We start from the raw sequence: 12,751 nt of genomic DNA, 5'->3' as shown, positions 1-12,751 counted from the left end.
TTTCTGGTGTCACCTCGTTTTTTTCTTTTGATGTTATTTCTGTGTCTGTCTGACTTATTGTGCAGCTTTCTCCCCGTCTCCCCGTTAGTATACCGATCCTTGTGATCACGACCGCGCACAAACTCTATATGAACAGCGTTTTTTAGTTGTCTGGACTGTATTAATGAAAAGATTGAAATTTACAAATTAGGAACATCGAGTGTTAAAACACACTCCCATGCATCAATTTCCCTCGATGTTCATGGCCTTTTGGAGTGTCTTTTTATTTCTATAATATGTTTCTGTTCATTCGCAGTCACTTCACTATTCATCCGTTTCACAACCGCACTGCGAGCAAATGGCAGTGAGTTGATAGAATCCTGAGACCTTACAGCAGATTATTGATGGTGGGATAGCGATCGGTATCTTCAAATACTCAACTCTCCTTTGAGAGAGCGGATAGCAAGCAGAATATGACTTAGCATCAGGATATTGTGGGAATATTCCTGACAGATAATTGTGGACTAAACACCTTTCGCATTTTCTCTAATTTCCAAAATAGGGTATGAATCAGAATATTAAACACCCGCCGGTCTGATAATTCCTTGTTTGAATATGGATTTAGATCTAGGTCATGGAGGCTCTGTTTGTCAGTTGCTATCCTTAGATCTAAACACAGTTGTAGAAGGGAAAACTGAAAAAGGTATATGCAACATCAGCTTCATTATTTATTCTGACTTCAAGGGTAGAGATACACAGCGCGCGAAGTTGCACTGCAGAAATTCTGGGTGGGTAAATGAAAGTTTTGCCAAACCATATTTATCGGTAGAATTCGAGACCTCAACTCAATTCGCCCGTTGAAGCTTCAAGGGGCGGCAGCTGACTGTCTACCGTCTATTACTGCGTTCTGTCTGTGGGAATTGTGATGGAAAGCAGTCTTACCCCTGTACGTTTACCTTGGACAGTAGCTCAGTACTCCTGTCTGTTTGGGGGTTCTACAGAATCTCGGGCAGTAATATGAGCAGCACTGTCAGCCTCTCAAACCAAATACTGCCAACAAACCAACGAAAACGTCAGGATACCGGTTCCAGAAGGGTACCTCTGACGTCACAAAGAACCGGCAGACTGACATCACAGATAGTACAGACTGAATTCAGAGAGACTGCAGTCTGACTTTCCTCAGGCGGAAGCACTGACGCATGCGCACTCTCCTGCTTGTGGTGGAACAGCAATGCTGAAGCTCCCTCATACCTTCACTTTGTTATCCACATTCCCAGGAACACCTTTCTGGCCTCTGCAGTGTATCTGGTGTAGGGCTCAGTTTCATGCACAACAGCGTTGCCTTCTCAGTTTGGGTTCTGCTGACAGCTATTTTACAAATTGGTTTTGATCTGAGATGTGAATCTGAGCTACACTTTCGTGATCCGATTCAGTGAGAGGGGATGACAGTGCCGTGCCGATTTTTGTACGGACTGAATGCATCTCAGCGCACAGAGAAACACGGCAGAGTCAGGGACAGAAGCTCAACTAATAACTAAAGCAACTGTTTCCTTGTCCTGGTCGGAATTCTGGAGAACTGACCCCCTGCCCCTTGCCATACCTTCTCAGTAAATATCCCGGAGCTTCTGCAGAATAGCGAATGTATCAAAGAGGTAGGGATAGCTATCCGATGTATAGTAATTGCAGTTTTGTGTTACGGTCTGTCCTTCCTGAATCATCTATGGGACATTGAATCCTTTCCACAAATTCTGAAACAAAGCATAGTGGGCTAAATCGCTGGCTTTTAAAGCAGACCAAGGCAGGCCAGCAGCACGGTTCAATTCCCATACTAGACTCGTCGAACAGGCGCCGGAATGTGGCGACTAGGGGCTTTGCACAGTAACTTCATTTGAAGCCTACTTGTGACAATAAGCGATTTTCATTTTCATTTCACCTGTGCCAGACGTCAGAGTAAATGCAAATAATGGAATATGGAAACGACTCAGCAATCCACTCACCGGGCAGCACGACCATCGTTACCGGGAAATGGCATAGGAGAAATATGGTTGATGGCTTAGATTTCAGCTAACCAATCAGAATGTTTTAAATACTCCGAATGTTTTAGACTGACATTGAAGAGTGAACACGGAACGGGGAATGCTTCGTTTATTGTGAATCTGAGGGACAGCTGCCAAGGAAGAGGATTGGCCGCTCTCTCCGAAATGGGACGAACGACGAACCAATCAGTGATGCAGGTGCCCGATTACTGCATGAACACTCAAAGCTCTTTCCGTACTAATCCGTTTATGGCTGTCGCTCTGTCGATGCACTTACACACACACCAGACGCACACGCAAACGCATTCATACAAACACTCAAGCAGAGGATCACACTTACAGTTAAACATATGTAACCGTTACCCAGTGTGGCTAAACCTATTTCGGTATCTTTCTCTTTCTTGACCTTCTGCTTAAAGTTTTGCTTTCAATCGTTCTCTCTCTCTCATTGTCCCCCTGTGCACTCCTTCCATGTGCTTGTCTCTCTCTCTCCTTGCACCATCCATTTTTTGTCAGTATCACTTTCTACCTTGCTCACTCTTCTCTCATCCCATCTCTTGCAATATTTGACGAGGTTGAAAGTGAAGCAATTCCTGGTTTTGATATGGCCCATTAATAATTCCAAACTTAACGTGAGAAACACTATGCGCACGATCAGAATTAAAAACTGTGCACACAATGGCTTGATTAGTTGAAGTAATTTATATACATTGAAAATGTTTGCTGTGAAAAATCTTTACCAAATTACCTAGTAGCGCTGTCTTGCATCAGGTTTTGGTAAAATAAGCATAACTGCAGACACCAGGAATCAGACGTGGAGACGGACAAATAAACACTTCCAGACGCATAAGCCTAAAAGGAAGGCAATAAAGAACACATGCACGCACCCACATACAACACACACATAAGCACACACATACTTAAACAGACATACATTCTCTCACACAAACATAAACACACATGCACACATACACACACATTCACACACGCAGACACACACACACAAAGCAAACATTGGCAGACAGGCCATATACATTTCATAGCAAATTACACAGTTAATAATGAGGCATGACTGAATGCAGATAATTCGTTAATTGGATCCAGCAGTTTGTCAGAAACATTGGCAAATAGTTCAAAACAAGTCGAAAAATTTCTCAGGATAATGAGAGGAACTGAATTCAGGGACTGCCCTTTCTCACTTCCCGTCATGGACACTTTTTCAAGGTGGATATTTTCAACTGTCCCTCATTGGAAAAAAATGAGGTTGCTATTCATCTCCACGGAAGCATCTTATTTTCAAGCGCGTTCCCGTTTCTGAAGGGCAGGAAATTCGACCTCCGGCCGCAATCTGATCAACTGTGATCTTACTGAATGTTCGAAGGGTCAACTGATCTGCGCTCGATGCTATTTCTTATATGGTTAGTTTCATATAATGTAGAGAGGACCAAAAGCTGCTTACAAAACAATTATCTCAGGTTTCTTAGGCGGAATATCAATGTCATTGTGTTTTTAAGACCAGGGCATATACATTCCCCTTGAGGGGTTAGTCTATCCCGTGGAAGGACTGATGAAAAAAGCCGATGTTGTTGTGTTGCTAATTCCGGAGTTTCTGAGGGGAAGAGCTCCTCACTGGCCATACTAACTGTCTACGGTCTAAATAGGATGGGCACAGTAAGAAGTCTTACAACACCAGGTTAAAGTCCAACAGGTTTGTTTCAAACACGAGCTTTCGGAGCACGGCTCCTTCTTCAGGTGAATGGAGAGGCTTGTTCCAGAAATGTTTATATAGACACAGTCAGAGATGCCCCGGAATGCGAGCACCTGCAGGCAATCAAATCATCAAAGATGCAGAGAGAGAGGTAACTCCAGGTTAAAGAGGTGTGAATTGTCCCAAGCCAGTTCAGTCGGTAGGCCTCTGCAAGTCCAGGCTTGTTGGTGGGGGCCGAATGTAATGCGACATGAATCCCAGATCCCGGTTGAGTCCGCATTCATGCGTGCGGAACTTAGCTATAAGTTTTTGCTCAGCAATTTTGCGTTGTCGCGTCTCCTGAAGGCCTCCTTGTAGAATGCTGACCCGGAGGCCTTCAGGAGACGCGACAACGCAAAATTGCTGAGCAAAAACTTATAGCTAAGTTCCGCACGCATGAATGCGGACTCAACCGGGATCTGGGATTCATGTCGCATTACATTCGGCCCCCACCAACAAGCCTGGACTTGCAGAGGCCTACCGACTGAACTGGCTTGGGACAATTCACACCTCTTTAACCTGGAGTTACCTCTCTCTCTGCATCTTTGATGATTTGATTGCCTGCAGGTGCTCGCATTCCGGGGCATCTCTGACTGTGTCTATATAAACATTTCTGGAACAAGCCTCTCCATTCACCTGAAGAAGGAGCCGTGCTCCGAAAGCTCGTGTTTGAAACAAACCTGTTGGACTTTAACCTGGTGTTGTAAGACTTCTTACTGTGCTCACCCCAGTCCAACGCCGGCATCTCCACATCATAAATAGGATGGGTAATAGGCAGGCAGTGGCCCCGTGAGTTAACTGAAGAGGAAATTGTGGTAAATTACAAAAATAGAAATGAAATACGGAGTGCCCCACGGGTTTGAGGAAAATGGGATTGTTGGACAAACAAGTAGAATCAGTGATATTTGGGGGGGGGGGGGGGGAAGATCAGTCAGAGAAGAATGGAGTTTTAAAGTGAGGGAAAGAGTTTCTGAAAAGTCAGATCATGTCGAGAAGTGGAACCAGGAGGATCCTGAATTAATCCCTCTTCAGTGGAGGAAGTGATCAGCTGGAGCAGAAATGCACAGTCCCAGACCACTGCGTTGCTGACCTATCCGATGCCACGAATGGGTCATGTGCAGTAATGTCCCCAACAGCACAGTCGTTTCAGAATGAAAATGGGAACAGCAAACGGAAGCTGCGCCCCGGGACACCGCAGATTCTAAACTAGTCAGACTGTGCGGCTGGTATCAGCAGCAGGCGGGTTGCCGGAGCGGAAATAGCGACGGTTGAATCTTTTGAGGACTGTGACCATCCTGCACCTGCGCCCTGCTCAAGTGAGTGAGAACAAATAGTGGGGGACTGGCATGAATCACCCAGAATTATCGAAAATTAGGGAACGGAATGAGCATTCGGCTTACCGTGCACATGCCTGTTTGAAAATGCTGTCCCAATCGTCTTTCGCACCCCAAATCTTCCATATTGCTTTCCCTTTCCAGATTATGACAATCCCCTTTTGAAATTTGCTGTTGAATCTTATTCTGTCATTATTTTACGCGTCGTGTTCTGGATATTAACAAATCGGGATATTATGAATGAATACATCATTCTCTATCATATTGTTCCATGAAATCAGGATGATTTGTCATTGGAACCGCTGCTAATGGGATCAATTACAGACTATCTACGCTTCGAAATGGCATATTTTTCAGCAAAACGATTGTGTCTTCCTTCTACCTCCTTTGTGACAGATAAATGAATACAAAGTTCTCTGGGTCTTTTGCATAAACGGCCCTAGTCCCTGGTAATCTTTAAATATATAACATCCGCACTTTCTGCAACGTCCTAACACTACTTCTCATTTGTCATGCACCGGATTTGGAAAGAAACGGGCAGCAAAGATTTCATCGATTAAGCATCCCTTTCTGACATCAACATCAACAGCAGTAAAAACTGTTTCGTAGCAGATCCAATTTAGATTTCTGGGAAACATTCGTGTCTTCTTGTGTATTTCAATGCACCCTGAATCCATTCAGTGGCTGCATTGTAACTGGAATGAAACTACTCCGACACCAGGGGGCGCCACCTTCAAACATAGGGATGATGAACTTCCGTGACCGCACCGTCAAAACCAATAGGTGTTGGGGTCAGAGTGATGTCACAATGGGCTTTACCCCCAGCAGTGTGTGGGTGGAACATTGAGCTGAACAGAGCGCGGGTTCCCTCTTCTCCTCTCAATCTCTGCCTCATTCCAGTCCCATTCACTCAGAGAGATTCAGTCAGACATGTTTCTGCTAATAATGATGTGGAGATGCCGGCGTTGGACTGGGGTGAGCACAGTAAGAAGTCTCACTCTGCTAATAATGGCGGCGCTGTTGGACGGTAAGTAATGGATAATGTTCATAAAATCATATTAGCAGGTTATAGATTGGAATTACATTTAATATAATTAACGATCAAAAATATCCACATGATGAGTAGAGTTGAGTTTCCACAAACTCACACATATACAAACAAATATAGATGAATTATGTTTAGAATTATTTTTTTTTTTATAAATAATTTTTATTGAAATTTTTCGATACAAACATTTACCCCTATTACATTTTAAATTATAACACCACAAGTCCCCCCTGGAAAAACCTCCCCACGCCCTCCCCCGCGCGCACCCCCCCACTCTCCCTCCCCCCCCCCCCCCTCCGCGCTATCAGTCTAGCAACCAAACCGTTTTTCCCTTTCTGCCGATGATGTTTAGAATTATTGATGATTCGTTTCTCTCCTTTTACAGGCGGACTAAGCGCAGATCCAGTAACTCAATCACCGGTGACAAACACCGTGTCAGAAGGGGATTCGGTGCGGCTGGATTGTGAATATACAGACTCCAGTATGGATTACATGCAATGGTATCACAAGAAAGCGGCACAGCCACCAATCTGGATTATTAGCAAGTTATTAGATCTGAAGGATGATGCAGTTTCAGGACGATATCTGGCGGCTGCTGACAAGTCTAAACAGAACGGTTACCTCAATATAAGCGGCCTCAGTGTGGATGACGGGGCGGTCTATTACTGTGCAATGAGGCACAGCGTTAGAGAGCAGCTAGAGCACCGTACAAAAACCTCAGCGAGCATGTACAGCCCCACTAAGTCTGCTTCCCTGTCCTTGTCCGCGGGAATTGTTTGATCCTGGATTCACGAACTCAGTCAGGTCTATTTATCAGACAGTTATATTGGTGTCTCCGCTCTTCTGCGGGTGAATAGAGGAGCAATTTGCGAAATCACGAGAATCATCTCCAGCCGCGATGTAGATGGTAAATTAGAACTTGGAAATCCAGCGTACCAGCAGGGGGTAATAACAGCTCTCTGTGTTTGAGATAATGTCGCCGGAAATTAGAGTTTGCCCTTCCAGACGCGTTGACTCAGATTAGCCCAAGGCCGCTGAGTCTCCCGTACGTACCTGTAACAAAACAGAGAATGTTTCGAACTCTGCTGTTGTATTTAACACATGAAATTTACAATAATAATTTCAACAATTCACGGAGCAACACGATTATTATCATCATGCGGGACCATTTTGTTTGCTTTAGGCTTCAGTAGAAAATCGATTTTTCGATCAAAAACTCACCTTACCTGCTGCGAGGGAGTCACTCAGATACCGGACTTGCTTCAGAGGGAGGCGGCTCACGGTGAGGGCTATAAAACTCCCGTCGCTCGGATAAATCCACAAGTCATGAACGCCCGGTACCGCCACCGCCTTGTAGTTGTATCGTCCTTACAGATTTGCTGCACTGTCACGGGGAGCAATATTACTGACGTTGTCTTTCTCCCAAGCGCCTCTGCCGATCAGAGGATTGGCCGTCTCTGCTGAGCTGAACAGGGCCTGGTCTGATCGTCAGTACCCCGCTCCTGCTGCTACATTGAGCTGTCTACACTATTGTAGATCCTTCCTCTTTCTGTGGTCAGACAGCTCAACCGTTCTGTGCCTCGATCGCTAACAGTATATATTTATGTACAGGGATTTATCTGTATGTGAGTCACATTGAGATCACTTCTACCTGTGCTGCTGTGCAGATTCTCTCCAATCGGACGCAACATGAACCGTGCTGGCTGCCCGGAGGGGAGAATGGTTTTTTCCCGTGAGGTGAGATGTTGAGGAGAGCTGAGAGGCGGTTCCCCGTGACAGTTCCTGACTTAGTTGCTCCCAGGCAATTATCTGTCAGAGCAGAAATACAGATCCAGGTGCCACTGCACTGTTGCTCAAACCAATGAGAGGAATGCAGCAGCGACAACAATGTCTAGAATATCACAATTTTGTTAGAGCGAGATCAACAAACGGAAACTGTGACCGCGGACACCACAGACTCTAAACTGATAAAAAAAAAAGTGTACGGCGGCTATCAGCTCCTGTCGCAAGTGAGGGAGCGGAAGTAGCGAGGGGTAACCTGCACTTGCTCACTGCTCAAGTCACTGAGAACAATATAGAGGGAAGGCACTTCCCTCCGGCGAGAAGGGACCAGATTGAATTTAGCCTCCCTGCCCCTATTTCATAGATTCACATAATCCACAGTGCAGAAGCAGGCCACCCGGCCCATCGAGTTCGCACCGGCCCCCGGAAAGAGCACCCCACCCAAGCCCACACCTCCACCCCATCTGCGCAACCAAACACAATCGTTGTGAACATTCAGCATGGCCAATCCACCGAACCTGCACATCTTTGGAGTGTGGGCGGAAACGGAGCACCCGGAGGAAACCCACGCAGACGCGGGGAGACCGTGCAGACTCCGCACAGACAGTGAACCAAGCCGGGAATCAAACCTGGGACCCAGGAGCTGTGAAGCAACAGCGCGACATACCATAAGACCATAAGACATAGGAGCGGAAGTAAGGCCATTCGGCCCATCGAGTCCACTCCACCATTCAATCATGGTTGATTTCAACTCCATTTACCCGCTCTCTCCCCATAGCCCTTAGTTCCTCGAGAAATCAAGAATTTATCAATTTCTGTCTTAAAGACACTCAACCTCCCGGCCTCCACCGCCCTCTGTGGCAATGAATTCCACAGACCTACCACTCTCTGGCTGAAGAAATTTCTCCTCATCTCTGTTCTAAAGTGACTCCCTTTTATTCTAAGGCTGTGCCCCCGCGTCCTAGTCTCCCCTGCTAATGGAAACAACTTCCCTACGTCCATCCTATCCAAGCCATTCATTATCTTGTAAGTTTCTATTAGATCTCCCCTCAACCTCCTAAACTCCAATGAATATAATCCCATGATCCTCAGATGTTCATCGTATGTTAGGCCTACCATTCCTGGGATCATCCATGTGATACCCGTGCTACCGTACCGCTCACTGTGCTCCCGTGATGCTCACAGAAATACAGGGCGCTGTGGTAAATCATCGTGTTACTGGTCGTTAGCTCCGTAATCTTGTCCTTTTAATATTTGGCATTCCCAGGATTTAGACGGAATATTCCAGCGATGATTTCCGCAAATTTAGCATAATTGTCAGATTACAGAAACATGCAAACATCAACGGAAAACCAACACTTCAACCAAACCATAATGCACATACCATTTCCTCTCCCACAGACACTACCCGCCTATTTAGTCCTCCTACTCTACTCTAATCTCTCTCCTCCCCCTCTCCCCCAGTCCCCCTGCTGACGCTCGCTCTCCCGCGAAGAAGTCGATGAATGGTTGCCACCTTCGGGCGAACCCCAATACAGATCCCCTCAAGGCGAACCTGATTTTTTCCATACCCAGAAAACTTGACATGTCCGAAAGCCATAGCCCGGCCTTCTGGGGTTTTGAGCCACCACGACCTCCACCTCCTTGTCCGCCGGGAGCATCATAATCACATTAAGCAATCTTCTCACTTTGGCTGTCAGCTGCCTGCCTTTAACAAACCCTGTTTGGTCGTCCCCAATCACCTTACCAAACTCTTTGACCAAGTTGTTGATCATATGACTTAATATGTCCCTATGTTCCTGTGAAACTCGTTGGGGCATTTTATTGTGTGAAAAGCTCTACATGAATATACATTGCTGCATTTATTGTCGTTCAGTGAGACCTGATAGTTTACTGAATGAGTGGGTCTGTACACTAAGATAGGAACAAGTAGCAGGAGTTAAAGTTTCGCAGATCGATTCATCAATCCTACATCTCTTATAAATGCGAGTTACCGATGACACAACATTTGGTGGAGTTGTAGATAGTGTCTAGGGCTGTTGCAGGTTACAACAGGACACTGACAAGAAGCAGAGTTGGGCTGAGAAGTGGCAGATGGAGTTCAACCTAGATAAATGTGAAATGATTCATTTTGAAAGGTCGAATTTGAGTGCTGAATACAGAGTGAAAGGCAGGATTCTTGGAAATGTGGAGGAACAGAGGGATCTTGGCATCCACGTACATAGATCCCTCAATAGTTGCCACGCAGGTTGATAGGGTTGTTAAGAAGGCGTATGGTGCGTTGGCTTTCATTAACATGGGCACTGAGTTTAAGAGTCGCGAGGTTTTGCTGCAGCTTAATAAAACCCTGGTTAGACCACACTTGGCATATCTTGTCCAGTTCTCGTTGCCTCATTATAGGAAGGATGTGGATTTTTTTGGAGAGGGTGCAGAGGCGATTTACCAGGAGGCTGCCTGGAGTGGAGGGCATGTCTTATGAAGAAAGGTTGAGGGAGCTACGGATGTTCTCACTGGAGCGAAGAAGGAAGAGAGGTGGCTTGATAGAGCTGCACAAGGTGATGAGAAGCATGGATAAAGTGGATAGCCAGAGACTTTTCCCCAGGGCGGAAATGGCTGTCACAAGGGGACATAATTTTAAGATGATTAGAGGAAGGTAGAGGAGAGATGTCAGAGGTAGGTTCTTTATAAATAGAGTGGTGGGTGCGTGGAATGCACTGCCAGCGGAGGTGGTGGTTAGAGTCATTAGGGACGTTTAAGCGATTCTTGGACAGGCACATGGACAGCAGGTTAGGTTGATCTTATAATAGGATAAATGGTCGGCACAATATCGTGGCCTGGAGGGCCTGTACTGTTCTATGTTCTATGTAAACTGGTATAACTGTGCAGGCGGGCGCCACTATTGATGATTTTGAGTGTTGTGATTTTTCTTCCAATTTTTGTCACTCTCACTGTGCAACTGAACTATCAATGAGGGCGCGCCCCCTGCTGTGCAGTAGCTGGAACTGCCAGTGTGGGGTTTTTCTACGGGGTCCACTGTATCTCTGTAGCAGTGTGGGCTGCATGGCACAGAAATACACGGCGCAGTCGGGTATCATTGTGTTACTGATCGTTAGCTCGGTAGTCTTGTTCTTTTTATCAAATGTAGAAGAAAACCGATCGTTGAGGTCGGTGTTCCTTTGCTCAGCCAGTCCAATAAATCGAAGCATGTAGCTTGGAGCTTTCCCGGGCTGCTGACTGTACCAGTACACAGTAGGGCTAGAATCGCTTGTTTTCAAGGTGCAGGTTAATGTAACTTCACTTTTCTCTTTAACCGTTATTTCAGGTTTCTTTTGCTGCACGAACTCTTGGTGGCTCCACTCTAACAGAAGTAACAGCGATAATGACAATCAGAATCAGCCTCACATTAAGCAACACAACCATCAATAACATGATCATTGTCATTTTACCAACAATAACATCTCGTTTACAGCAGTCAGGAAGAGAATGGAGTGCTACTGGGAAGGAAATACTTACTGAGAAGTAAGAAAACAATGAGGAGCGAAGCGAGATGGTTTCTCATAATCCTTCTTTAGTTTATTATTCTACAATGAAAGAAACGCTCGGTTAGAGACAGAAATACAGATCACCGCCCTGCTGATCCGACCAATGAGAGGAATGAACCACAAGCAGCAATCTCTCCAGCAAGACAATTGGGTCAGAGTGAGAGCAGCAACCGGAAGCTGTACCGCAGTCTGAATATTGAGTGAAGTGTGCGGTGACTCTCAGCTGCACTCGGAACTGATGGAGCGGAAACAGCGGCGGTTGAATCTTCACTACACCGTGACCATCCTGCACCTGCTCACTTTTCAAGTCACTGAGAAGAAATAGATCGGAAGTGAGATGACGGACGAGAATCTAGAATCTTAGAGCCAGGGATGAGACAACACGATCTATATTTCCCGAGACACTTTGAAAGAGTTACCCTATTCCTCTTCCAAAAACGGCATTTTCTACATACCCCGGTAATTCCCGTTACATTTGTGCAGTTTTCTTCTTAAAGTTGGCGTTAAATCTTCTTCCGCCATTATTTAGTTTCCGCCTTCTATAGTTTAACACATCGCAGTGTATGAATGAATGGAATTTTCCTCGGCTGTATTTGTCCTCGATCCATGTATTATCCAAGGGTCTGCAGTGGAAACAGCTCCGGGCGACCTTCATAAACAGAACCACTTTGCATTTGAGCAACTCAGTAAAGTCTCTCCTGTGCCTTCTTTGACCAAAGGAGAGGCGGTCATGTGGCGCCACCGCCTGCTTCCCTGCATCAGATTCCTTAGTCATAGTATTTAACAGCACAAGACTAGACCCTTCGGCCCATCATGTCTGTCCCGGTAATGAAGAAACTTTCTATTTTAATCCCGTTTTTCAGAACCTGGTCCGTCGCCTTTCAAGTGCTCATCTAAATGAATCTTTTCATCCTATCTACTCTACCTATGTCCCTAATAATATTGAACATCACAATCCCTCCGCCCTCAGCCTTTTCAGCTGTAAGGACAAATCCCCAGCCCTAACCAGCCTCTTTTCATCGCTAAAAGACTCCAATCTAGGCAACATCCTGGTAAATCTAGGGAGGTACGGTGGCACAGTGGTTAACACTGCTGCCTCACAGTGCCAGGGACAGGCTAAGGGAGACTGTTTGTATGGAGGTTGCGCTTTCTCCCTGTGTCCATCTGGGTTTCAACTGGATGCTGAGGTATCGTCTCACACTCCAAAGATGTGCAGGTCAGATGGATTGGCAATGCTAAATTGCCCCTTAGTGTCCAACGGTTAGGTGGGGTTATGGGGATAA

The 12,751-nt window shown here is 45.8% G+C and overlaps 1 gene segment (V, D, J or C); it reads right to left on the bottom strand.

The window, feature by feature from the left end:
* Positions 1–10,871: 10,871 nt before the first annotated feature.
* On the bottom strand, positions 10,872–11,990 carry LOC119960322. The segment is given in 2 exon segments: positions 10,872–11,284; positions 11,924–11,990. Coding segments are annotated over 2 exon segments (480 nt in total).
* Positions 11,991–12,751: the final 761 nt, after the last annotated feature.

The sequence above is a fragment of the Scyliorhinus canicula genome, unplaced genomic scaffold (genome assembly GCF_902713615.1).
Source record: "Scyliorhinus canicula unplaced genomic scaffold, sScyCan1.1, whole genome shotgun sequence".
Taxonomy (NCBI): domain Eukaryota; kingdom Metazoa; phylum Chordata; class Chondrichthyes; order Carcharhiniformes; family Scyliorhinidae; genus Scyliorhinus; species Scyliorhinus canicula.
This window is presented reverse-complemented; position numbering and strand designations above follow the sequence as displayed.